We start from the raw sequence: 27,795 nt of genomic DNA on the forward strand, positions 1-27,795 counted from the left end.
ACTGAGTCCGTTTTGGCTGGCTTTAATATCAAGCACTTCCCTCCCATTTCCAGATTTCCAAATAGTCCCTGCTTCTAGTAATTCCCACCACTTCCTGTTTGGCACTCCATTCCCAATGGACTGTAATAACGAGAGAAGCCAACTGAGGCATATTTGTGGGGTTCTGCACATGAGGAATGTGTATACAAGAGGATGCATTAGCGGTGATGCAGCTATCCATGTGAGACTCTGGACTTTCTCCGGAAGGCATTCTTCCAGCTCCGACATGGAGTACTAGATTTCATCCAATCAGCTGGTCTGCTCCAGAGAATGCCATTGTGTTTATTTTTGCCAGTGCTGAAGAACAGTCAAAGGATAGATGGGTAACGGAATATACTGCAAGGATTTGATGATCAGGGGATGTTGGCAGACTTATGGATTCATAATCCCAATGTTGGCAACAAGGTTTTTTTTGCTTTGTATTGGAATTTTCTAAAGCACTCTTGTGATGCTCTCAATCGCCAGTGTATCTGCTGCCACCAAAACCCAGAATTTCGTAGGATTGTCCTCCTCTGCAACTGAAAAGCCTTAGCGTGACCACTGTTAATGCATGTGCTGTTTTGAATCCATAATGCTTGCAAATGTTGCTAATCCAATGATAAAAATGAGTCCCAGCTCATTCAATAAATCTGACCTCTTTTGCATACTTGAGAAACATTCAATCCTTCCACTTAAACTCAACGTACTCATTGGTAACTGAAGTAAACCGTAACATCTTTTGATTCCAATCTGGGAGTGTTTTCCCGGGAATGGGACGTCCCACCCTAACACCGCCTGTGGCCACCCTGCCATTAATCTCTCGTAGTAGATAATCTGATGCTTAATCCCATCTTTGCAGTATGCAGAGGGTGGCATGATAGCACCATTTACTGACCCACAACCCTGATCGACACTACGAGGTTGCAGAGCTTTCGCATTCACAGGAGTGGTGTGGACGAGACCCCGACGCTAATATGAAGCAGATGTGCTGGTAAGGTGGTGTGGAGGCATGATGTTTTAATTGCATTGAGGTCTAGAAGATTGCAGTGAGCTCTGCACGAATGTGTACTGCATTTGCGGCGATCTCCTTAGGACGTTCTGTTATGTTGATGGAAGGTGATGTGGTCTTGTGTGGCCTCACTTGTTTAAAATAAAATCTAAACTTGGTAGCTTGGTCTGTTGCTGATAGCTCAAATTCTTGACTCTAATGAAGTGTTCATGGCGAGTTGCTGCTCCTTTAAACTGGAGTAATGATATTTGCTGAATTACTGTCTTAATCACGGACTGAATGGCAAATAGGGGAGGAGATGTTTATAATGATGTGATTTACAGCTCTTTCACGAACCCCCGTCTGTCTTTTCTAGTTCCCTTTTACATTTACCGTTGTGATTTACAGCTCTTTCATGAACCCCCGTCTGTCTTTTCTAGTTCCCTTTTACATTTACCGTCGACATTTTTTTTCTACTTGATTTAATTAGAATGTTCAGGCTACATGAATTACTGTCAGGTTGTGGTTGAACAACATATTAGAGGGAGTGTGCAAGATGCCTACATCTCTGAAGAGCACGAGAAGCTTCAAGGTCATGCTAACACTTGACAGATCTCACTTTGGGGTTGCTTGGTGATTGCTAAGATGTTCTGCGTGGTTCCTAGTGTATTGCTTGGGCATTGCTAGTTGCTTATACTTTAAAAATACTTGCTTAAAAACATAATACTTAGGAGTAGAAGTTTTTGTTGCATCCCTAAACTAATCTCTGTTGCAAATGTTTGTTTAACTACAAGTTGTCATATAAACAATTTTTTAGTAAGTGTACAGTAAAGGCTGGAATACACTACGTGATTTTTGCCCTGATTTTCCACCGATTTACTGTCTGGAGAAGTTGACGCTAGTTGTCGAAAGTCAGAGCCAGTCTGGAGATTTGAGTTGACAGATTTCATTAAAAAATCGTGTAGTGTATGATGGTCGCGGACCTTTTTTTTTTTTTGTAAGTCGATAAGTGTATGATGCAGAGTATTTTAAGATCTGTTCAGTTTTTAAAAGTCGTGTATTCCAGACTTAAGTTTCACAAACCTGAAGTATCCAAAACGTGTCATTTTGAGATGAACATCAGTGAAAGTATAAGTTGATTAATTTAAAGAACCGACCTAAGGAGTCATTTGTTCAGAAATCGGTCTATACTTATTACGCTTGCTTGTTGTTTTTGCATGCAGCCTGCATTGACAAACGTGTGGTGCACCGCCTTTTTATCGTACCAAATTCAATTTGAATCTTAAGTAAAACATCTCTTATTTCTCTGTGTGGATCTCGAGAAAGTAATGCAGGAAACTCTGTATAACATAGTGAGCCATGCCCTTGGGTAATTTTTAGATTATTTACGGAGCAAGTTGTGAAACCTAAACTACTTTTAAGCTAAGTTGGCTCTGATTTATGCATAAGTCCTAGACGTGCTGTGCATCGCTGTGTGAAGTTATTCTGATAAATTATGTTAAATACTGTCGCACATACTCAACTGGAGGCTCTCCAGAGGTCTGTCAGATCTTCCTTACTCTTGAATTACCCCAAAACTTCCACACACACGACAATCCCCATGTTCATCCAGAGGATGACTCATTCTCCCCGTGGCACCATGCAATGACCTCACCTCCAGCGGAGAACATCATCAAAGCACGTGTATGGAACCCCAGTAATGATTCCAGCTTAAATATTTCACCACGTGCACTCTGCCGGTCTCATTAAAGCACATCAGATCTGCACCCAGCGCCATCTTGCCTCGCCATGCCAGTGCTGCACTGCATATTAATGTCGGGACTACAAAACACCATTTACCCAAGAAGCTTTGCCAAGCAAGACCGGTTCCATCATGACCACGCTGTGTCATAGAGCCAAAGGGGTCACGGTCTGGATTAGCATGTTTCTCTTTTGCATTAACAGCCAAATAAGGAGAAGAGGGGAAGTTGGTGGATGGGACTTTTTTGTGTTAATCTGATCTGAATCTCTCAGGTTCTCTATCCCACACTATGCGCTTATGTGATTACTTTAAAGGGCTGTAGCGTCAATGCACCACCAGATTTGCAGGCCTAGCATATGTGACGGTGGTTTACTGGCAATTTGCATGGTGCAATCTTGCGTTGTTCATGTAAACCTTCTCTCGGTTTAAAAGTTGCAGTAATATCAGCAATATCGCATTGCTAACATGCAGCTCTGGACTCTCGTAGCTCAAACAAAAAACTGGGCAGTGTTCAGATGTTTGATGTGGTTATTGCCACTATGCTTTAATTTGGCTCTCAGGGATCTCCTTTGACTTAAAGGAAATACCACTATGTGAGGCGACCCTGACTTCCCTGATCTGTGAATAAACCATGCACGTGTAACTAGGGGTGTGCGATATCACGATTTTTGATCGTGGACGATTAAAATGTCTCCACGATCTGCTTTTGAAGAAATATCGTAGTATTGTGCTAAAGTGCATATTCTATCAGTTGCAGTTCTGGCCCCTCCGTCTACTGTACAACGTGACATACATTCACATCAAATAACTCAGTAGTAGAGTTACACTCACGGGACACTGCAATTCGCAATCACAAAAGTACATTATTTGCATGCACTTTAAAGCCTTGCCAGTTAAACATTTCATTCAAACATTTCATTCTGACATGCACTTTTTCTGAGCGTGTTCACCTGAAGCGCACGCACACTAAAAAGCCTGTCAAACAGCGTCTAAATATCTGCCATTCTTTTTTATAAACCTTGTAAAGCTTTGTTTTTAAAATAATGAAATTAGTTTGGCTGTACTGCTCAACAACTTGCAAAATAGTAAAACCAACATGACAAAGTGATAAAATCGTGAACCGTGATTTTCCTGAAAAAAATCATGATATTTTTGCCATATCGCCCACCCCTACGTGTAACACTGATTCAGGTTGCATTGATTCATAAGGTGTGTTCTGGCTCTGATGTCCATTTGCCTTGCACCTTGTTAGCCAGTATATGAAACAGCTAGTCTGTTTTTGCACATTCAAACACTTTGCAGTCACACAGGAAGAAGTCTGAATAATCTCAGTCAGTTCCTTTTTTCCTTTGAGGCCTTGCCTCACACCAAGCTTCTTTTGCCCTATTAATAATTCACCTGCCGGTTTTTATAATCATCCTGCATAGTTAAATGCCTCTTAGAGACATTAAAACGTGGCTGTTGCTCTTAAAAGTAGGGTGGTACTTAATCAGGAATGGCTGTATGAATTTGTAGAATGAGTCTGCAGTAATAGGTGTCTGCAGCTGTAATGTGGCTGGTGTGCGGTTGCTGTAGTGAGTGGCAGGGTCAACAGCATGAGGTCTCTTTTGGTTAGGTATAGTGAATCACTAATAGTTAAGCCTTTAGGAAAAGACATCTCGATGATACTGCAGAATAAACTATTACTGTTATTACGGTTATTATTATGATACATAGGATTAGCATAAATATGTGTAGGTGGTGATAAGTGACTATCTATGGGTGAGTCTTTGAATAATTTATTCAATAGATTTGTTTAAAAACCTGATTAGTTCAAGAATGTAACAAGTGATTGTCATTTGAGTGGATCACTGAACGATTCATTCAGCTCTTTTGTTCATAAGCACTGATTCATTCAAAATCAAATCAAGTAACTAAATCCTGAAGTAAGTGAAGTGAATGAACAAATTCAAGTAAATGAACCAATTCAACCAATTCGTTCAACACCACCATTCATTCAGAAATGAAACAAGTGACCATTCGTAAGTGGATCACTGAATGATTCATTCTAGGGATGGGCATTTTTTCAAAAATATTGTATTCGAATATTTGGGCTCATAAAAAAACGAATATTCAAATATATATATATAAGAACAAAAGTATTCAAGGTCAATTGGAGCCAACTGAAAAAATAAAGCAGACCTTGTGAATTACAATACAGAATGTACATTCACTCGAGTCAGCCTGTGTTTATTGTGTTTATATTGTTTCACATGTGAATATTGAGAAAAACAATAATATCCACATGCTCGGGTGAAAGTTGTCTCTTCAGTCTGATAACAATAAGAACGCGCGCCGACACAGACGTTCCACAAAGATAACGGTCTGCTAAGCAAATTTTCTTACAGCGCTTTGTGTTTTCTGTTCTTAAAGCACTCTCCCTCGAGGAAACTTAAAGGAAGCATATGTCTCAAGATCATTTGGCTGTCAGATCAGCTCTCTCCTCAGCTCACTCGGGGTACAGCTGCGCTGACCAGTGGTGCACAGCTGTTTTTCCTCAGTCCACTGGTGTTTGGATTTCATGTGATGTCTCATTGTGGTGGTGATATTATGATAACTCAGTTTCACTGATTCATTTGATAAAAAGTAATTGCATTTATTAAGATCATTTTGATCAGACTAATTCCAAACTTCACGAGGCAGACGATGACATTCTGTGATCAAATACAATCAACTTGTTAACATGCTCCACAGCGCCATCCAGTGCATTTAGTTATAACTGACTTTTAGTTTGTGTGCTTTGGATTTATCACGGATTCCCTGCATTTGCAGACAGCAAAGCAAAACGTAGTAAAATTCGAATAGTGTTTCTATTTTTCGAATAATAATTACATATCGAATATTCGACTATATGTGCACACCCCTAATTCAATCAGCTAATTTGCTCATAAACACTAATTCATTCAAAATCTGTGTTGACTCTGTTTGAGTGAATCATTGAATTATTCATTCAACCAATTCGTTTAACACCACCATTCATTCAGGAATGAAACAAGTGACCATTCATAAGTATATAATTGAATGATTCATTCAGCTCATTTGTTCATAAACACAGATTCATTCAAAATCAAATTAAGTGCATGTATCTATGAGTGAATTATTGAATCATTCATTCAACCAGTTTGTTCAACACCACTGAATCATTCAGGAATCAAGTATGTTTATGAGTGAGTCATTGATTCATTCACTCAACTGATTCGTTCTACAGCAACAATTCATTCAGGAACCAATAAGGTTACTGTATTTGAATAAATCATTGAATCATTCACTGAACTGATTTGTTTTATCAACAGTGATTCATTTGGGAATGAATTTATGAGTAGTTCAATTCGCTCTGAATGCAGAGGCGGACAGTAGTGAAGTATTTTTACGTTTAGTATTTTTATATTTATCTTTCAAGATTTACTTGAGTACAAGAAAGTACTACATTTTTAATGTTCTTAAGTATTAAAGGTAAAACGAACAACAACTTTTATTTATGAAATGAAGTGCTGTAAAAAGTATGACACTATGCTTTGGAATGTAGTGAAGTAAAGTTTTCCAAAGAAAAACACTCTACAGTAAACTACAGATACTTTTTAAATTTACTTGAGGAAAGTAAAAATACTTCACTACTGTCCGCCTCTGTCTGAATGTCATCAAGTGACTGCAGCTGAATTCAAAACAGCATGCTAGATTTTTGAATACAGGAATAGTCAATCGTTGCAGGTACTTTGTCTATTGGATGTGTGCATGTATAGATAAGTGTGCATCATGTTGTTCGACAGCAGATCTTGCGGTTCCTCCAGACGATCCTCTGCTAATGTGCAGCTCAGCCCAGGACTGCCTTGCGCTAATGAGGTTACCTAACATGCTAAACTCATTTGGTGTGAGGTGATAAAAGCGGATAGAAATGAGCAGAGCACAGAAGCCGATGGACAACCTGGGCTTGGTTCGGGGCCAGAAATCCTCCCGCTGGACAGTTTTTCACACAGCTGAGCGCTGAATCCAGCCCTGTTTGTGGCGGGAGGCCCAGTCTGTTAGCAGAATCAAGCCTGTGTCGTTAAACACAGGGTCAAATTGAACAGCGTTTCACTTGTAAAATGCTATTGGGGCTCCTTAATGCATTTATATTTAACACTGTTTTAATTGTTTAAATGACAGCTAGCCACTTAGCCGCACATTAAGCTAGGAAATGCCAGTGTCAAACATGTCAGTCGCAATATATTTGATCATGGAGATGGGCATTACTGCTTGACAAATAAACACATCTCTTTTACTGCTAATGTGAACTAGTTTGTATCCACTGATGCAGTAAATCGAGTCAGTGTAACCAGCGATTGCTTTGATTCTTTGTGCGGGGCTAGTTGATGCTGGGTTGCATTTTCTGCCTGTTTTCTTGCTGATGGTCATGTCTTTTGAGGCCTTTCTGGTCTACAGTTGTGTAAGAGATTTTATAAACATACTTCAGATAAATAATGAGATTTTATGTAATTTGTTATTATTTTCATTATTGAAAGTTTCTGATAGAAGTAATTGTTAGCCTAATAGGCCTAAATATTAAATTAGGAGAGAGACAGAGAATCAGGAAAGCACTGTGAGCAGATAATGTTGTTTTTGCAATGGCAAGGCCTGTTTTTGGCAATGGCAAGGTCTGTTTTGAATGTAGAAGGCTCACTGTCTCTCTGTGACCTTAACTAGTCTTGCTGACCAGATAGTCTGTGCTATTGTGTTGACATCTGAGTCTATAACCTTGGTGGTATTGTTTGGTATAGCCCGTTTCCTTCAAATATTTCTACAGTAAACTACAGATACTTTTTAAATTTACTTGAGGAAAGTAAAAATACTTCACTACTGTCCGCCTCTGTCTGAATGTCATCAAGTGACTGCAGCTGAATTCAAAACAGCATGCTAGATTTTTGAATACAGGAATAGTCAATCGTTGCAGGTACTTTGTCTATTGGATGTGTGCATGTATAGATAAGTGTGCATCATGTTGTTCGACAGCAGATCTTGCGGTTCCTCCAGACGATCCTCTGCTAATGTGCAGCTCAGCCCAGGACTGCCTTGCGCTAATGAGGTTACCTAACATGCTAAACTCATTTGGTGTGAGGTGATAAAAGCGGATAGAAATGAGCAGAGCACAGAAGCCGATGGACAACCTGGGCTTGGTTCGGGGCCAGAAATCCTCCCGCTGGACAGTTTTTCACACAGCTGAGCGCTGAATCCAGCCCTGTTTGTGGCGGGAGGCCCAGTCTGTTAGCAGAATCAAGCCTGTGTCGTTAAACACAGGGTCAAATTGAACAGCGTTTCACTTGTAAAATGCTATTGGGGCTCCTTAATGCATTTATATTTAACACTGTTTTAATTGTTTAAATGACAGCTAGCCACTTAGCCGCACATTAAGCTAGGAAATGCCAGTGTCAAACATGTCAGTCGCAATATATTTGATCATGGAGATGGGCATTACTGCTTGACAAATAAACACATCTCTTTTACTGCTAATGTGAACTAGTTTGTATCCACTGATGCAGTAAATCGAGTCAGTGTAACCAGCGATTGCTTTGATTCTTTGTGCGGGGCTAGTTGATGCTGGGTTGCATTTTCTGCCTGTTTTCTTGCTGATGGTCATGTCTTTTGAGGCCTTTCTGGTCTACAGTTGTGTAAGAGATTTTATAAACATACTTCAGATAAATAATGAGATTTTATGTAATTTGTTATTATTTTCATTATTGAAAGTTTCTGATAGAAGTAATTGTTAGCCTAATAGGCCTAAATATTAAATTAGGAGAGAGACAGAGAATCAGGAAAGCACTGTGAGCAGATAATGTTGTTTTTGCAATGGCAAGGCCTGTTTTTGGCAATGGCAAGGTCTGTTTTGAATGTAGAAGGCTCACTGTCTCTCTGTGACCTTAACTAGTCTTGCTGACCAGATAGTCTGTGCTATTGTGTTGACATCTGAGTCTATAACCTTGGTGGTATTGTTTGGTATAGCCCGTTTCCTTCAAATATTGGGCCTTCCTTCAACTTAGCATCAATTTATAACATTATTCAGAAAACCAGAGTAGGTGATTATGAAAATTCAGAAAATTACCAATTTTGCTTCATATTTATTTATTTACTTACTTAATTTCTGTGCCTTTATTTATTTATTTATTTTAATTAGAAATAAATCCAGCCCTATCTGAACCTTTTTCAAGACCATATGTCATTTCCATCACATCTGAAATTGCTTTTTTCTTTTTTTTTGGATAGCATTTTGTGGTGGAAATTATTAAAATATGTTTGCAAATTATTATTATTAATTAACAGTGTAACATGAAAAATTAACAGTTTTCACACAAATATTAAAACAGTCAATTTATTTCACTCTTTGGTTGATCAACATAGTTTTAAAAATGTTTTTATTTTATTTTTATTTTTTGTTTTGTTTTGTTTTGGAAAGTCAAAGTATAAATTCTATACATAACAGGCTTTTGATATGATATTACCATTAACGATGATAGGCATTGTAAAAAGTTTCAGCAGAAAGCAGAACATTTTAATACATGTTTTTATAATAAAATCAACCCCTTGGGCATAATATTGGGCATAGTTGCAGAAAGACCTGTGTTTTTTGCTTATTTGTGTTTGTAGGCTGCTCTGGATATGCATGTTTGACTGCTGGAAATGAGATCTGCTTGAGGAACTATGCAAACTAAGGAAAAGTTAATTACTCTCACCAAAGCAGCAGTTCTAGAAGTCTGTGGAAACGGTTCCTGTTAGCTGATTTTTCCTGAAATGAGTCGAAAAGACATCAGTGTTCGTGGTGACAAAAATAATTGTGAAATCTCAGGCAGAAATGGAGCAGAGATAATTTTAGCGCTAAGCAACGTCACCTGACCACCTCGACTCTGGGGAGCTTATTACAGCGAAAGCGTAACACTTACAGATGATTGTCAGAAATACAAATAACAGAACAGAGCTGCAAGCTTAAACCTTCCAGAGCCATTGCCAGCGGCTTGCATCTGACGTTATGCTTTTTATGAAACATACTACCGTACTGTTTACTCACAATACTGAAGTTTTCAGTAAAACTGCACAATTCCCAATATGACCCTTAATATCTCAGCATAATCAAATATGCTGTTGAATAGTGCTTTATTTAAAAATTAACCAAAAAAAAAGTTTGAGTAGTTTTCACTTTTGGTACTGATGTTATTAATATTATTATTTGCTGAGAATGGTATTGGTGTTGAGAATCGTATAATAATAATAATAATAATTATTATTATTATAATAAATTATTATTTCAATTGTATATTTTTTCAATATTTAACTATTTCTTGTAGTTGATTTTCTATTATTATAATTATTATTATTAGCCTACATTTTAGTTTACTTGTTTGTCTTGTGGTGATTTTTCTTTATTATTTAAATTGTATTATTTATTTCAGTATTTAATGTAACTTTTTGTTGTAGATATTGTTTTGTAATAATAATAATAATAATAATAAGGATTTGTATTACTATAATTTAATTTCATTTAATTTTTAACTTTCTTGTAGTTACTGTTCTATTATTATTATAATTATATTTAAATTTTATTTTAGTATTTTAACTTTGTGTTGTAGATATTGTGTTAGTTTTTTTATTTTATTGTTTTATTTTATTTTGTTTTTACAACACACTTATTTTATTTCTTTCAACACACTTATACTTTTGATATCTGATTACTAGCGGCTCTTTCAAGTTCAAGCTCAGACTCACCAGTTTCCTTTCCCATTTTTCCCATTTTCTCTCTTCCTCCCACACACTGTCTGCTGCTGGTCTCCTCAGTCCTGGCCCGAACACATGAGGTTGTATGTTTTGGCCCAGATTGTTCCAGTCGTGTACGTCGCTCGAGTGTCACAGCGGGGAGCCGTAAAGCACAAGCAGCTCCTTCTGATGCACTCAATGAATGCAGTGGCCAGTTACAAACCTATAAAGTCTCGCATCGGAGACGTCTTTGATTTCCAGCTCGCCACAGCTAGATCGCTGAAATTCCTCCTCTAATCTGCTGTAACTAGATAAAGACCAGCATTGATCTTTCGGACAGATTATAGGATGAGTTTGTTTCTTGAAGGGCTTCGTTCTAATGATCTCATCAATGCGCTCTTTTATTGTGTCTGGTGCTGGAGTGTGTAGCGTTCGGATGCATTTCCCCTCCAGGGTTTCTGTCGAAGTTTTGACGCCGTGTTTAATGAGCGTGCGCTCGTGCGTGTGGGTGAAGTTTAAAGCGTGTATCTTTGTGCTGTTATAACCAGAGGCAAGAACACCACAGATCCCCAGATTAAAATCCTTTTAGACGAATCTGCATGCCGGATGATTTTAAAACTACGAGATCAACCTGTGGTCGGACCGCTGGGGCTGAATATCCAGTCATTCACGGGCCAGTGGCGTCTCAAGCGCTCAAAACTTGCTTGTGGTGTGGCCTAGCGGTTAAAGTTAACCCTGCCATGCATGCACCTTTCTGGTCTTATTGTGCACAATTTATCCATGCATGCAAATAAAAAACCGTCTGTGGCAAATCAGAGATGTTTAAAGTACTCATTAGGCTACTCATTCGGTAAAGGCAACTAGTCCTAACAAGCAAGTTGTAAGCAGTTTGAACCACAGTTTTAATGTGTTTGCCTTCTGTTCACAGTTGTACATGAAATTAAATGCTGAAGAAACATGTTTCAGGTTTGCTGTGAGTGTTTGCAGGGCTGCACAATTTGCAATTTGGCCCCAAATTTTGTGATTTAAATATGTAACTAATAATAATAGTGAAAAAAATGTGTGTGTGTATATATGTATGTAGTCGGGAGATGGGAGAAAGTTGTAGAAAGTCAACCATCACTGCAGCCCTCCACCAGTCGGGGCTTTATGGCAGAGTGGCCCGACGGAAGCCTTTCCTCAGTGCAAGACACATGAAAGCCCGCATAAGGACTCCAAGATGGTGAGAAATAAGATTCTCTGGTCTGATGAGACCAAGATAGAACTTTTTGGCCTTAATTCTAAGCGGTATGTGTGGAGAAAACCAGGCACTGCTCATCACCTGTCCAATACAGTCCCAAAAGTGAAGCATGGTGGTGGCAGCATCATGCTGTGGGGGTGTTTTTCAGCTGCAGGGACAGGACGACTGGTTGCAATCGAGGGAAAGATGAATGCGGCCAAGTACAGGGATATCCTGGACGAAAACCTTCTCCAGAGTGCTCAGGACCTCAGACTGGGCCGAAGGTTTACCTTCCAACAAGACAATGACCCTAAGCACACAGCTAAAATAACGAAGGAGTGGCTTCATAAACAAAATTTCAATACCGTGATAATACCGTATACCGTGTTAAAAGCATTAGCAATTAATTGCAACATGAAAATTTGATACCGGCATATCCCTTATGTATGTATGTATGTATGTATGTATATATATATATAATTATTGTATATTATTGTATAATTGTATAATTATACTATTACTATAACGATAAAAAAAAAATGTAATTAGTGGAAAACCACAAGAAACCCTTTAAGTTTTTACTATGAAACGTGATTTATTTTATTTTATTTTATTTTTCAGTGGTAATAGATGGTGTTACCCCAGAATATTTTATTTTTTACAGTACAACTGTACAATTATAATACTAATATTTATGACGGTTGTATTTTTTTTCATTTTCATTTTTATTTTATTGGAAAACCACAAGGAGCCCTTTAAGGCTTATCTTTTGTTTTACTATGAAACATGCTGCTTTCATTTCATTTTTTTATTTTATGTTTTCTTTTTATTTCTTGTAGCCCTAGTAGACAATGTGACACCCAATGCACATTGCAAGCAAAAGATGTGACAAATAAAAAGCTCTACCATTATAATTAAACATGCAGACAAAATTTAAATAAGAGATTTAGATGCATCTAGCCCTTTATAAAACACAGTTCTTAGCTTGATTATGATTTCAGTATTGAGGGAAATAACCACAACATCACTCAACCACAGTCAGATCTATTAAACATCCTTCACCCTTTTCAACCCTCTCTGTTATCCCGTCTCATGCTCGTCTTTATGTGCTAATGAGCCTGTAATAGTCCAGCAGGCGGTGACATGTTCAGGATAGGGATGGTCAGGATGGTTGACTAGGCGATTAGTGAGAATGAGTTGTTTTTGGAGACGTAAGTTCTGGGAAGAGGGTGTTGGCACACTTTAGCACATAACGGTTTAGCAATAACTAGTCTGTCTTACAGGAGTCAGTTCACCGCCTACCACTGCAACAAAGTGCTTTTGTAATATTCATTGCTTTGAACATATTTCAAGACCATCAGACGCGTTCCCATTATTGTCAACCGTAGAGGGTTGTTTAGTAAGCAACATGTTGGTTTCTGTTGAACACCATCCTAGCTTATCATAATCATAAGGCTTTTTAGAGTCCTATAAAATCAGTTTGATTTGATCCAAATTCTTTCAATTTTTTTTATGGTTTAATTACATTTTTAATAATTAAAAAGCACGTCTAATCAAATGAAACTTTTTTTCTTCCCAACTTGTTTTCTTCCCAATAATAGGGCCTTATTAATTTTTTTATTTGTTCAGAAATTATTATTTTTTTTATTTAAAATAAAAAAAAAAAATTCTTCCCAGTTTTGAATTAAATGTTAGTAACCAAATAACATGCCTAATTAAGTTAAATCATGAACCTCATACAGTTTAACAATTTATTTAAAGTTTAAAAAATATTTTAAATATTTTAATAATCAAAACATCTATCTTTTTAATAATATTAAAAAAATGAAATTGTTCAGAAATTCTGTTTTATTTTTTTAATTTATGATTTAATACAAATTTATTATAAGAATGGTGGTAATCAAAAGAAGGCATAAAACATGAATACATTTAATTAATATTTTAAAATGTATTTAAAATACTTTTTTAAAAGTATTAAAAATTTTTGGCAAACAAAGTGCTTCTCAATAGAGGTTTACAGTTATAATTAAAACCTCGAGGAAAAATTTTGATATTATACAGCTTCTTCTTAGTGGTTTAGACTAGTCAAATGTGAAGATATGGATGTGTTTTAGCCCACATACGGTCTCAAGGCTCGTTTCTGAGTTCTTTCTGATTCACAAAGCCAAAGTCTGCTGCTGTCCTTCTCTCTCTCTCTCTCTCTCTCTCTCTCTCGGGGCTGGCGAGCTGTCAGTTGCAGTTCTGTGACTAAAAGGCTGTTTACAAGAGCCGAATTTAGCCTGATTAAAGCATGTCCATGTGCTGAAGACGCCGTTTGCCTCCAGGCCAGAGCTGTTGTTGCGTTTGAGGACAGATAAGAGCGCTAATATTCAGCCTGTGTCGTATTACACCTCACTGAAAGCACTGAAGGCTCGTAATCTAAACGCTGTCATTTTAAAACACTCCAGAAGTTGTAAACCAACACCATCATTGTCAGACTTTACTTATACATGACTAGCATCGAGTGATTGAGCCGTCTTGGCTGTATTCCCGGTGTTGGGAAAGTGGCACGCGGTGGGGAGTCTGGACAGGAAATGACCTCACTCCACCTCTGGATGTACACGCAGTTCTGACTCATTCATGTGAAACACAAGCTCTTTGTTTACCATGGCCTCCACCTCATTCATAACCTCTCTCGTCTTTCACCTTCGTTTCTTTAGCATCGTTTCATCTTTGATGCCTTTTGTCCTGTTGTTATTGTGTCTTATCACCGTCTTGAATAAGGGAACTTATTGAACTCTTTGTGAAGTATCTGGGTTTATCTGTCACAGTCAACTGGTAACTAGGTATCTAGTAGACTTGCAGTACTATCTCATAGACGGTTGCTTTCCACAGAAAGATACTTTGTATTTCTGTAAATTTTCTGTCGTCGAAGTCTAATTGATTATGAATGATACTCTGACATACAGGCTGATTTAATTGGATTATTTCATTTTTAGATTATTGAACTATAATTGTACTGTCTTGGTCATGATGTTGACAAATGAGACAAAAAATGGTCCACCCTGCCATTGTCCAGTATACATATGAAGAGTTAATTTGCAAAAACCGATAACTACATTTTTATGCTTTTTTCAGAAATCAAGTTTTTTTTTTATTGCGCATTCCAAGTAATATCAATCAAACTGCAGTTGGGTTGTTTTGATTAAGTAATAATAACTTAAACAAATACAGCTAATGTACTAAATTAAAGTTCATTGAAAGTATGTTTTTTTTTTTACATATTAAAAGTTTGTTTCATAGCAAGAGCAGATAACTCCAACAGTCGTTTTTTGGCCAAAGCAGATAACTCCACATTTCATCCATCTATCTATCTATCTATCTATCTATCTATCTATCTATCTATCAAAACTGTCTCCAAAAGTTGGTGAAATAATAAGAATTAATTTATAATAATTATTTAACTACATATTCTTTTTCACACAAAAAAATGCAAACAGTGCACATTAAAATATAATAAATACATAAAAATAAATAATGCATAAATAAGTATGCATATTTATATATATATACACTGTGTATGCAATTTGATGTGCTATTTTTAGATTTTTTTTATTTTAATATATTCATGTTAATTATTCTATATACTGTGCTATTATAAACATGAAAGATTAGGTGGTAAGTAGCGGTGTTTGGATTCTAAAAATGATGTTAAAAATGGGAAAAACTAATATTTTTGCATTATATTATTTAATTAAAAAAAATCAAAAGGTGTGCATATAAAATATAATACAATATTTTAATATTTAAATGATTTTAAGGTTATTTTGTAGCCATTATTATTACTTTTATATAAGATTGAAAAAACTCTAAATTAAAGTCTATGATATGTCGCCATTTAGACAGCAAAGTAAACGTTTGTGCATGCGTGAGGGTGGGAATGAACACACACAGGGTTGTCATGTGCATCCACTCTATGACATGTTTTTCTGAAAATATACATGCACAAGAACAATCTGACTATTCAAAGAAAGAAGTAAATACAGCTAGAAGAAATACTTCCTGTGAGAGAGAGAGTGTGTGTGGGGCCCGGGCAAATCTATCAAAACTGTATATTAAACAGAAACAATAGTTATTTGGAGGGCAAAATGATTTCTTTTTAATTAATCTTTTTAATTACTCTAATTATTTTGTAATAATATTATATTGATATTAATTTTAATTTAGTTTTTAATATTTCAATTTGAATAATTTTACATTTAAAATTAAAAATACAAATAAAAAAAATCACATTTACATATTTTAGCAGGTTTAAATCCGTTTCACCGAATTCTGAAGTGGATGTAGACCGATAATCGGTTTGATATAGTATAATTTAATTAATTTACAACATACTAATAACCAGTATGCAGAACCAGTTGTAAACTGTTTCATTTCTTTTTAATAGACAGATAAATAATCATTTGACTACAACAATAAAAACACATCTTTTATGATTTTTAAAAATTCATATTTTTCTTAATATGAACTTGAATATTTGGTTAATACTAAAGTATTTATTTTTCCTAATATTAAAATGTTAGTATATTTATGTTATTAATAAAATTGGTTATGCATATTGGTTAACAGGCACATGAGTACTGAAATAATCAGTTATGCATATCGGTTGTTGGACAGAAATACTGAAGTAATTGTTTATGCATATCGGTTGTCAGACACATAAATACTAATATATTCTGTTATGCATATTGGTTGTTGGACGCATACATTTTGAATAACTGGTTATGCATATCGATTGTCAGGCACAAATGCTGAAATATTTAGTTATGCATATTGGTTATCGGACGTAAATATGAAATAATCGGTTATGCATATTGTAAATCGGACACGCAAATACTGAAATTATCTGTTGTGCATATCAGTTGTCAGACACATAAATACTGAAATAATATTGATCGCTTGGCAAATGGCTGGTTTTTGTCTCCTGACAGGAAACACTGGTTGAGTTTGAGGTGAAGACTGCAGAAAGGGCTGGACTTTGGACTTACACACCTATTGTATACAAGCTTTCTTATTTTCATCTTAAGCCAATGTGCACTTGTTTTTGCAGCTTGGCAAACAAACCATAATGATATGACCGGTTCAGCTGAGGCTCCTGAGTTTCTAACCTACTTCTGCTGAAGCTCTGAAGCCCCTGGGCTCTGGTCTAGTATATACGTTGGTATTCAGCTCGTACGTATTTAGGTATTCATTAGCACAATAGTCCAACCTAATTCATCTCGTATTTGTAAAGTTGTTTAAAGTTGCATGCTGTGAGATTTGCCTCTAGCCTGCATGCAGAAGCAAGCTAATGGAAATCTGAATCTGAAAAAGATGCAGGTTTGTTAAAGAGGGTCCGTCTGGAGCAGGTGTGTGTGCGGTCAATGTTTGCTAAATAAAGGAAGGAGAGTGTGTGAGCCGTAAAAGATGGCATAGTGCCGAGTGTGCAGTCGTCTGTATAAACTCCCAGGGTTCAAAAGGCCACCGGTGGCATTAATCCTGAGCGAGCAGTGAGATTCCAGTAAACGCCCCCTCTTTAAAAATAGCATGACTCAAATTGACTTATTGCCGCCAGGTTTGTGATCCAGTGCAGAGGGAAGGAGGGAAAAGACTTGAACTGGCTAAGCCTCAGTTTGGACCTTCATTTTGATCCTCACCCATAACACTGCGTCCCAGTCATATAAGGACAGATTGTGGTCCAATACACCAGTTGCATGAAGTTTTTCAAACTTTTTTGATCATTTACTGTATTTTATGTACGATAATCCATCTTTGATGGCATGGTACAGCATTAGGCATTTAATCGATGGCTTTCAGTGGTAGTTTTTGTTATAACCAGCTGCACCCGGGATGTTTTTGGCTGCTTAAATTCAGTTTTTGTTGTGTTATATTGTCTTCCAGTTCACAGTGAAGTCTAATATTTCCAAAATCCAACATGATGATATATTAAACATCAAATATTTGGATATTGTCATTGCCTGCTAAGTTTCATTTTCAGTATCAGTATTTTCAGTAACACCTCAAAATTTGTCATGCTGCACCTAGTTACAGGGTTCCCAAAGGCCCCCACAAATGCAAATATTAAAAAAAAAAAAAAAATCCTAAAGAAATGTAATGATTTCCACACTTGGAATTTTAGGCCTGGAAATTCTCTGATATTTCGAGGCCTAGAAATATAATGGAAATAGGCAAAATTGTGAAAATCATTCCATTTCTTTATTTATATATATATATATATATAAAACCGAGTGTGACTTACATGCTGTACGCGGTTCATACGGCTGTATTTGGACCTGTACCTCAGTTGATGGACGGTACGCTGTGCTGGTGGCTTTGCTGACACTGGCGATTGTTTTTGTCCTTTAGCTGTGAGCCATCAGCAGTAATGGGAGCTGAGTGTGGATGTAAGAGTTAATGGGCAGAGTTAATGCTCTGAAGGCAGCAGCGGGTGGAGGAGCTGCTTTGATTATAGTTATTGAACATGTCATTAGTCTGGGGATGGAAGCGGCACACCTTCCTGTTAGTTTGGGGTCAGATGAGGGTAACTGTTTACCTATGCAGACACCCAGGTGTGCTCACATAAACATGCATGCTAATAAATGCACTTATAATGACAGTTAGGATGGTTGAATATAGCCATTCAACAAATAACAAGGCGATTTGTGAACTTGACTATTTCACTTTTATTCATTTTTGTTTATTTTTTTAATTTATTTTTATTGATTGATTTATTTTCTTTAATATTTAAAGCTAATAAATAGGGGGGATGAATTTAAAAAATGCAACTTGTTAAGTGTAAGTTTCTGCCTAACAGTCTTTTATAAATTGTAAAAATTGTTAGATTTTAACTGTCAGCATGATAAAAGTCCAATAAGTTGTCTTTAAAGGTGCTGTATGTAAGTTTTTGACTCTACTAAAGCATAAAAATACCATAATATGTTTGCAGATATTGTGTGCTCGTTCCTGTTGGTGTTGTCAATCTGGCAACCTGCGTGTGCGTCAAGTCTGAGGAGGAGGGACCGGGTTAAAAAAATATCCAATATCCTCTCCAATATTTTGAATTTAGACTGCAATACCTAGTTCAACCACTCGGTGTCAATCCTACATACAGCACCTTTAAAGTAATTTCCTTTTATGCTAAAATGTTTAGATTAAAATGCCTTCGTTGTTTGTGCATTTAGTGTGTTACATTTTTAATTAAATTTAAATATTAACATTTTTACTTTATTTTAATTTTTAATTATTAATTATTATGTTTAAATGTATATGCACAATTAAAATATGGTCTTTGGCCGTTGTTTTGAGTGTTTCATGACTTTAATTTAATTTTAATTTATTATTTGATTTCATTTTGCTTTCAAACAATACATATAACACTATACTTTAAATATTATATATATATATAATATATATATATATATATACACACATTTTTTCAAATATGTTTCTGTCAGCTCACTTTATTATTATTATAATAATAATTATTATATCATTAATAATAATAATAATTTATTTATAATTTTAATTATTATTAATAATATTATTTGTTTAAAATGGGTTAAGCATGTCCAGTTTATTTTATCTATTATTTTGTCTATTTTATTTTTTGTTTTGCGTTTATTCCAAAGTTTTTGCTTTCACCCAGTAAAGAGAATGCAGTAGGTTCAGAAAACCCTGTACACTTGATCACCTACGCAAACACTCAGAGAAGCATTCATGTGACGCTAGTTTTTCTTATACACATGTAGTAGTGGTTTGGGAGTTCCCATGGCTGGCCGGTTTGTTTTCTCCTCTTATCTCTGCTCCCAAGAGAAGCACTCCTGTGTTTCTCGTACTAAATTGTGTAAATCTGTGGAGGAGGGCTGCCGCCGTCAGCATAGTGTGGGAACCGTGTGTGTGTGTGAAGGTGGTTTTAGTGCATGTGAACACACCTTTGGTAGTGTGTTTCCTGAGGGATTTACACAGAGGGGCCGGACTGATTTCAGAGGCTTTGATAAGCGTGTGTGTGTGCTGGGAAAAGAGCTGCCGTTGGTCTCTGTGGTCTGTGATTCCTTTCCCAGTAATCCCAAGCTGGTTGCTTAAAGAGACACTTCTAAAAATCACATAATAATAGCAGACATTGTGTTCCAAGCAGTGTTAATTTCGTTGACGAATGATTTTCGTCATAATGTTCGTCAACAACATTTTTTCACTGACGACAACGAGATGATAACGAACTAAAACTTGAATGACAAAAACTATGACGAAAATATATTGACATTTTCGTCATTGAATAAAAACGAGACGAAAATGTTAGGGAGGGACGATTTGGGAAGAGATTCATTCAATTTCAGAACGAATCTGCTGCGTGGTTCGGAGGTTAGATGCGTACATATGAACCAGCGGGACATAAGCTAAAATACACTTGCTGCACGTCGCATAAAACGTATCCAATTGTATTTCGTCACCCCTGGTTGCCAGTTGGCGGAAAATAAAGCGTATTTCATTTAATTCATCGTCAAGTGCGCTCGTTCCTGTTGGTGTCGTCAATCTGGCAACCGTCGCATAAAACGTTAAAAAATGTCAATATGTGGGAGTAAGAGAAGAGCAGACATATAGATAAATCTGACGATGCAAGAGAGAACTAATTTCGGTCCAGTTTTCTGAGTGCAGACACTGAAGCACACACACAGAAAGCGCGTCTCACAGCGCGCGAGTAGGCCTACTCTTTCACGTCTCATGAACGGAGAATTACACAGAAAATTATGTCCAGTTGTCCGTTTTGACGAGTATTCACGTAAACACAGTTGATTTGCGTCTTAAGTGAACGTAAACAGTAGAGAGAACCTGTATCAGTACATTGCATCCGTGCATTCGGTTTTAAAGGGACAGCAGCCTAATTTAGTTGCTATTGTCCGATTAATAAACGCACTACTCTGTAACTAAACCCATTAGATTTTAGCCGACTAAATTTACTGTAGATTTAGTCGACTAAAATCTTATGATATTTAGTCGACTAAAACTAGACTAAAACTAAAAACAATTCAGATGACTAAAATATGACTAAAACTAAATGCCATTTTAGTCAAAAGACTATGACTAAAACTAAATCAAAATTTGCTGTCAAAATTAACACTGGTTCCAAGCCTCTACAATGCGAGTAAATCACTCGCATATGCGACTAAATTTCCATGCTAGGCGGACAAATAATGTCTATTGTTAGCCATTGGCTAATAAATTGTTAGATTTCACTCGCCAGTGTTTGAGTTAAAGGCTACCTATAAGTTTAACACAGATATTTCACTTGCCTTCACTCATTTTGAACACTGTTAATTCATTTATAATCATCATCATTTTTAATTAAATTTTATTATGCAAGAAGCTATATATTTCTCTACGTAACTGTATATTTTACATAGTACTATATTTCTGTGTAACTTCTTCACTTTCATTGTCTCTTGAGCCTTTATTTTGGCAGCAGCCTGAAGCAAGACATCTGTGGGTAGTTGACTCTGCGCCAACTAGTCATTAGTTAGTTTTGTTTAGTAGCTGCCAAAATGTTTGGACTTAAGTGTGTACTGTAAAGTCAACCTGGAGTTTTTTTGCATTGATAATGAGGGAAGCACACCGCACATTTAAAATGATCCGTTGTCAGATCACCTCCTTAGATGGAGTTCATGTGGCGTGTTTGCATATTATAAAAGTGCTTTGAGACCCCTAAAGTGTGAAAATGCCATATTGCGAGCCTCACATGTGTATAATAGACTAGAGATGGAGTGAAACACCTTCCAAAATCAGTTTGAAGCATGCAGACTTTGTGGTTTAAAAATTGCACAAGGCTATAGCGTGATTAATTTGATTAATCGTGCAGGCCTAGCATGTGTGTTTGTGAGTGGAGGGCGGTCTCTTTTGTTTTCTGAATCAGTCACGTTCTTCCGCTGTCTGTCTGACCGCACCAGGCCTGGAGTGCTGGAGGGAAATTACAGGAAAAAGCAAACTATGCACAAACGCTCATGATTACAGCATCCAGACCCACCCTCGCCTGCACAGAAAGGCTGACGTACAGAGGGAACGCAGTTATGCAAGAGGAACAGGGAAAAAACACACAAAAAATAAAAAAATATATAGTCAAACAGAAAAATTAGTCTATGCTTATTTTATTTAGTAGTGTTATTTATATTTTGTTCTGAAATTGAAACAATGTTTTATATACATTATATATATATTATAAAATATGATAAAATATTGAAAAATATGTATTCAATATTATTTCTATTTTATTTTGTAGAGTGTTTACTTATAATTATTTCTGTTTTGATATGTATTTGAGATATATACATTATATACAATATGATAATGATTTTATATACATATATGAATAATGTAAATATATTCGAAATGTGCATATGTGCACACATGCATTAATATTACTAAATATTACAAATATTTCTATTCCATCCAGCTTGTGCATAAAAATACATTGATTGACACCCAGCAAGTGTGTTTCCGCTGTCCGTCTGATGCTTTTGTACACAGACTGACGATTTGGAAATCTCTAGAAATTGCATATGCTGGAGACGATGGAGAGAAAATAAGCGGTGTGTCCCAGTGAGGTACACCTTGCTCAGCGTCTGCCTTCCCTGCTGCGTCAAGCTTTTATCTGCTCATTAGTTTGCGCCACAATCTCTGTGTCTTCGGATGGCACAACTCTGGCAGTCGAGTATTATAAAGCTTGTGCGGAGCAGAAATCTGATTCACATCAAAATAAGTCTCGCTCTGCTTTCAGACGCTCTGATGTGCTTGTGTGTGTTTTTGCGTGCGGGTCTCGGCGGATTGGCGTCTCGGGAAGAGTGACAGAAGCGTACGGCTCCATCATTTAAATTCCTGTGAGCTGCATGCAGCAATTCCTCTTCTCCAGTGGCTCCTCAGCCCCAGACGCTTTTCCATTTTCCCCGATCGACGCAGTCTGGAAATCTGGCTTTCTAATCAGCGTGGCCCAGCAGTGTTCCTTATTTATGACCTCGCATCCCAGCACTCCGCCGGCCCGATCCATCACCTTCATCTGGGCTTTTTTTGTCGTCTTCACCCTTCCCTCTCGCGCAGGACCTCTCGCTGTTTTTTGTTGCCTGTCTTTTAATTATTCTGAGCTTGAGAAACCAGCTCAATTAAAGTCTCGGGATTGATGAGCCCGTCCTCCTTATCCTGCCACGCTAATAGAATAGCAGCGGCCCGGGCGGACCGGGGCAGAGAAAGTGTTAGCTGCTAAATTACGAGGACATGCACGAGTGCCTGCTTTTGCCGTCCCTTCTCTTCCTGTACTTACAGTAATTGCTTTGACCCCTGCGGTTGCACCCTTCTGTATGTGAAAAAGACATTCACAGTGGAAGAGATGCTGGTTCAGCTCCTTTGTACCCCTTACTGCCCAGTTTAATTTGAGTTTTCATCTTGTGTTTGACAGCACATGGTAGTGCCTTCATATCAGTGGCCACTGAAAAGTGCCACTTTAAAGAGTCCGAATGTCATTGCATTCAATAACCGTCCGGTTCAGAAGTCTGTTCCCCTCAAGTAGAGTAACTGCCGATGTAGTTTCACTAATGTTTAATGAGGATAAAGTGTCTTAGTACTTTTTGTCTTCATTTGTTTTATCATTTGAAACCTCCATGCAGGAGTCGTTTAACCCCGGGTTGCTCTTTGGATAAAAGTGTCTCCTAAATGACAAATTACTTACTCTACCTACCCTGTGGCTCAAAGGTGGCATTATTCATATCTCAATATCCCTTCTCGGAATGTATGATTTATATTTAAGCATTTTTTAAACCAAAGCAAGTTCAGAGTGTATGCGACTAGACTGTAAGTAATCGCCTGATTGGATGTGACGTATTCCAATCAAAATGCACAAAGTGAGAATTAGCAATTATTTTTGTCATTTTAATATGAACAAATACTTGTGTTATAAGTAAGAAAGTCTGAAATGATTAATTATGTTCTAGAGATAAACACAATAAATCATTAACATATCGTTATCGGCCAATATTAGAGATCTCCGTACGTATCATGTCGACCAATGTTATAATTTTTAATTGTTAATTAAAAAACAAATACTTCTGTTATGAGTAATAAAATCTGAAATAATTAATGTTGTAGAGATGATACACAATATATTGTTAACATATCGGATATCAGCCGATATTAGAGATTTTGTATATATTACATTGACTGGTATCGGAATATTTAATTGTTAATTGCAAAACAATTACTTCTGTTATGAGTCATAAAAGCTGAAATTATTATTTCTGTTGTAGAGATGCACAGTAATTTGTTAACAGTCAGTTTCCCTCAAGTAAATAATTAACATTTAAATATTCAGTATCGGTCGATACGGTACATAAAAAAACTTCTAATTTGGCCAATAATCAATATGTTTCAGATATGCCGTGCTTCCCTACTACAGAGATCATTATTTCAGATGTCATTACTCATAACAGAAATAGTTGTTTATAAATAAATATCGGTAATTAACCGATATTAGAAATTTTTGTATGCATTGTATTGGCCAATATTGGATATTTAACTCTAAATTATAAACAACTACTTCTGTTATAAGTAGTAATATCTACTTAATAATAAAATAATTATGTTGTAGGGATGCATAATATATCAGAAACATATCGGTTATTAGCCGATATTAGATGTTTTTTGTATCGGCCAGTATTGGATATTATAATAATTAAATATAATTGTTAAAATTAAGTGTATTTTTACATTTTGTTTATATTTGTTGTAATTTAACGCTCCGTAGAAGTTAACGAAAAACTTTACATTATTTAGCAAATGTCAAAATTAATATCCCTTTTTTATACTGTACATTATAATTTTGTGATGTTGGCCATTTATTGTTATCGGCAATAATATGCAAATAATTATTGCTTATAGTTTTGGCCAGAGTTTTTAAAATCATTGTATCCCCTTTACATTGTAATCATTACTTTCCCTATAAAAGTAATTGTAGTCATAAGTTCTAAATGGGTAGATGTCATGCTCTTTTACTGCAGATGCAAACAGATCTGGCATTCTCAGGTCTGTATGATTGTGAGGTTTTTCCCATAGTGGAAATGTCTCCGTATTGGTTGCATGACTCAGGTTTCCGAACACATTCCCAGCTCTGTGGATTACGTGTGTATGTTTTTTTTTCAAGCTCTGTCGTTTGTCTTGAGTGTTAGTGGTGGCAGCACATCTTGGCCGGCTGCTTCGTAAGAAAAGCTCTAATTTAGTGCCTTTGAATTCTGGAGCTGAACCTGAGGCAGCGCATGAATCTCGCCTGGCAGGAAGAGCCTGTTTCCAAATCACAGAATGCAAACACGTTAACCTTTAGTATGTTGTTTTTGTGCATCTGTAGTTTGCAGGAAGCCTCGCTCTGTGGCACGGGTCACCTGTCAGGGCTTCTGCAGTTGTGTTGTACTGGTGAAGTGGCTGGTTATGAAACACTGTTGAACTGAATGTAACGGATTACTATTGAATCAGGGATTACACTGTCACTTCACTTTAAGAGGAATGTTTTTCTCTACTTCAGATACTTGGATCTATTGGATTAGTGACAAAAGCTATGTTTATTTAATCTCACTAGTTCAAAAATGTTTTTGTTTTACTTTCCTTTCATGAAAAAGATGTTTTTTCATAACTGAGAATTTCATGATGAAAAATGTTTAGTTTGATTATCAATTATCAACTTTCTCAGTATGTCTCAAGTTTCTCAGTATTGTAGTTACTAAGCTTATAAGCTCAAATTAAATGAGACCACAAGGAATATTTATGGTATTAAAAATGAATCACACTTATTGTCGCACTTAGGTCCAAAGAAGTAGTGGTGTTGGACGTCTCTGTACCATCATAAGAGTGTAATTTGAGTTCAGTTTACACTGTGAAACACCTTGGTTGGCTCCAGAGTGAACTAATGCCACATGAGGTCATTGTTCGGCCTGCAGCGAGGTCACGCTGAACTGGAGCAGAGGCAGAAAGAGACTAATAGTGGTTGAAGGATCAGGTCTAGCCTGTGCCGCCCTTGCTGAGGTGTGTCTCTTTCAGAGGCCAGGACTCTGCCTCCGTTACGCTCCATTTTGCTAAGCTCAGCTCTGTTTTCTGTGCTTGAGTGACCAGAGATTTGCACTAATGTGCTCTGTTCCCGCTCAATCCTTTGCGAAAGTCCTCTGATGTTCCGACTATAAGCAAGTGTGAGCGATAAAGGATCGGTCTTCATTTGTACCCAATTAGGTACAAGAGACACTTACAGTTGTGGCCAAGCAAAACAGACAAGAAGAGCCATCAAAAAGAGAAGTGATATTTGCAAGGTGTCTGATCAACCTTACAGGCTCAGTGAGGTTTGGATTACAAAATTTTTTTTATACAGATTTTTATACAAACTTGTTTATACAGGCTCAACATCTTGCGTCGTTCTTTCTGATGGTTTGCCATCCAGTGGTCGTGATATTCAGTGTTGGATCAAGCAACTTAGACATTTTTTTTTCTTATTTTTTACCTTTGATTTTTGGTGTAAAATGTATATTATTAACATTATCTATTGAAGACTATTAGGTTTATTAACTGTAAATAATATCACATTACAAAAACTCTTATGTTAATTACTGTAATGTGAAAGTCTTATTTAATATTTAATTATTTACTGTGACAAAAAAAAACATTTTAATCTAATTATAAATTTGTTAGCATTTGTTGTACTGCATTGTTTAAAAATTGTTGATTTTTAATTTTTTTTAATCGTTGCAAAAGTGTTTATATTTAATACAGTGGTATAAAAATACAGCTACATTAGTGAGAATCATCATTTAAAAATGTATAAAATTGGTGGTAAAATGTGCTTAAAATGCATTAAAGTAGAATCTTAAAATAGCGCAATATTAAAATAGAACTAGTATGATAGTTTAGATAATTATTCTCTATTAGATGATAAATATATATTTTCATTAACTAAAGCTAAAAACATTTTTTAAAAATCATTACTTGAAATAAATAAACATTAACTGAAATAACATATAATATATAAAAACTCCAAGGCAAAATTTCTCGTTTTCATTTAGTTTAAGTTGAAGTACTAAAATAACTAAATTACTAAAACAAAAACTGAAACGGAATAAAAAGTATATAGACATATTTACATAAATAAATAAAAATGACAAATAAAATTACTAAAACTCAAATTAAAATAAAAACAAAATATAAAATTAAAATCTAGTTCAAAATATAATTAAAATGTTTTGTACAAATATTCTATGCAAAATATTCTCTTAATATGATCTCATGATAATTACACACTAATTATAATGCAATTTGATGTGCTGTTTAAAGTAGTTAATCTAAATGTACAAGATATAATTTCCTTAATTTTGTTGATTTATTTATTTATTATTTTTCACCTTTTGGCTTGACAAATTATTTCTTCAGTTTACTTGGACAGACTGCATGCAGTTTTGGGATATTCTGTCTATATAAATACCTATACATGAGGTGACACTGTACTGAAAAACATAGTGAAGTTTGTAGCAGCACTACTTTTAGTTAGTTCCTCCTGACACTGGCGAATTTGTTGATGTGAACCAGAAAGTCTTCACTGTGTACCAAAAAACGTATATAAACATATTTTAATGCTAAAAAAAGACAGGTGTTAGCGCAGGTGTAAGTACCTCAGCGACTGTTATCTACCTCTTCATAAAACCACTCATCATCGTGTCGCTTCAGGTTTGACTGTTTAGCGAAAGACACATTCTGTCATAACAGATTGTCACTCAATTTTCTGAGGAGTTTTACATGTATGAATTCATTGATGGCATCCATATTCAGCGGTGTGTCTCTGAGTCTCATTGGTGTTTATGCAGGTTCGTGTTGTCGTTTGAGTGTGTTTGCATGTGTGTGGGCGTCCTGCCGGTCCCCTTGGTGCCCCCGAGGCCCCGGCCAAGAGAGAAACGGCATGAAAAGAGAAAATAGTTTTGAGTGTGTTGTGTGGGCGTCCTGCCGGTCCCCTTGGTGCCCCCGAGGCCCCGGCCAAGAGAGAAACGGCAAACGGCA

General features: G+C 36.3%; 1 protein-coding gene across 1 annotated transcript in view; it reads left to right on the forward strand.

Annotated features, from left to right (window-relative positions):
- Window positions 1-853: 853 nt before the first annotated feature.
- The window catches only part of LOC107656381 (pleckstrin homology domain-containing family A member 5-like), a 146,377-nt gene continuing 119,435 nt past the window's right edge, over window positions 854-27,795 (forward strand). Inside the window, exon 1 of the mRNA XM_016444210.1 lies at window positions 854-1,009. Coding sequence (XP_016299696.1) covers window positions 993-1,009 — 17 coding nt within the window. The 5' untranslated portion in view covers window positions 854-992. The remainder of the gene's footprint in view (window positions 1,010-27,795) is intronic.

The sequence above is a fragment of the Sinocyclocheilus anshuiensis genome, unplaced genomic scaffold (assembly GCF_001515605.1).
Source record: "Sinocyclocheilus anshuiensis isolate Anshui unplaced genomic scaffold, SAMN03320099.WGS_v1.1 scaffold183, whole genome shotgun sequence".
Lineage (NCBI taxonomy): Eukaryota > Metazoa > Chordata > Actinopteri > Cypriniformes > Cyprinidae > Sinocyclocheilus > Sinocyclocheilus anshuiensis.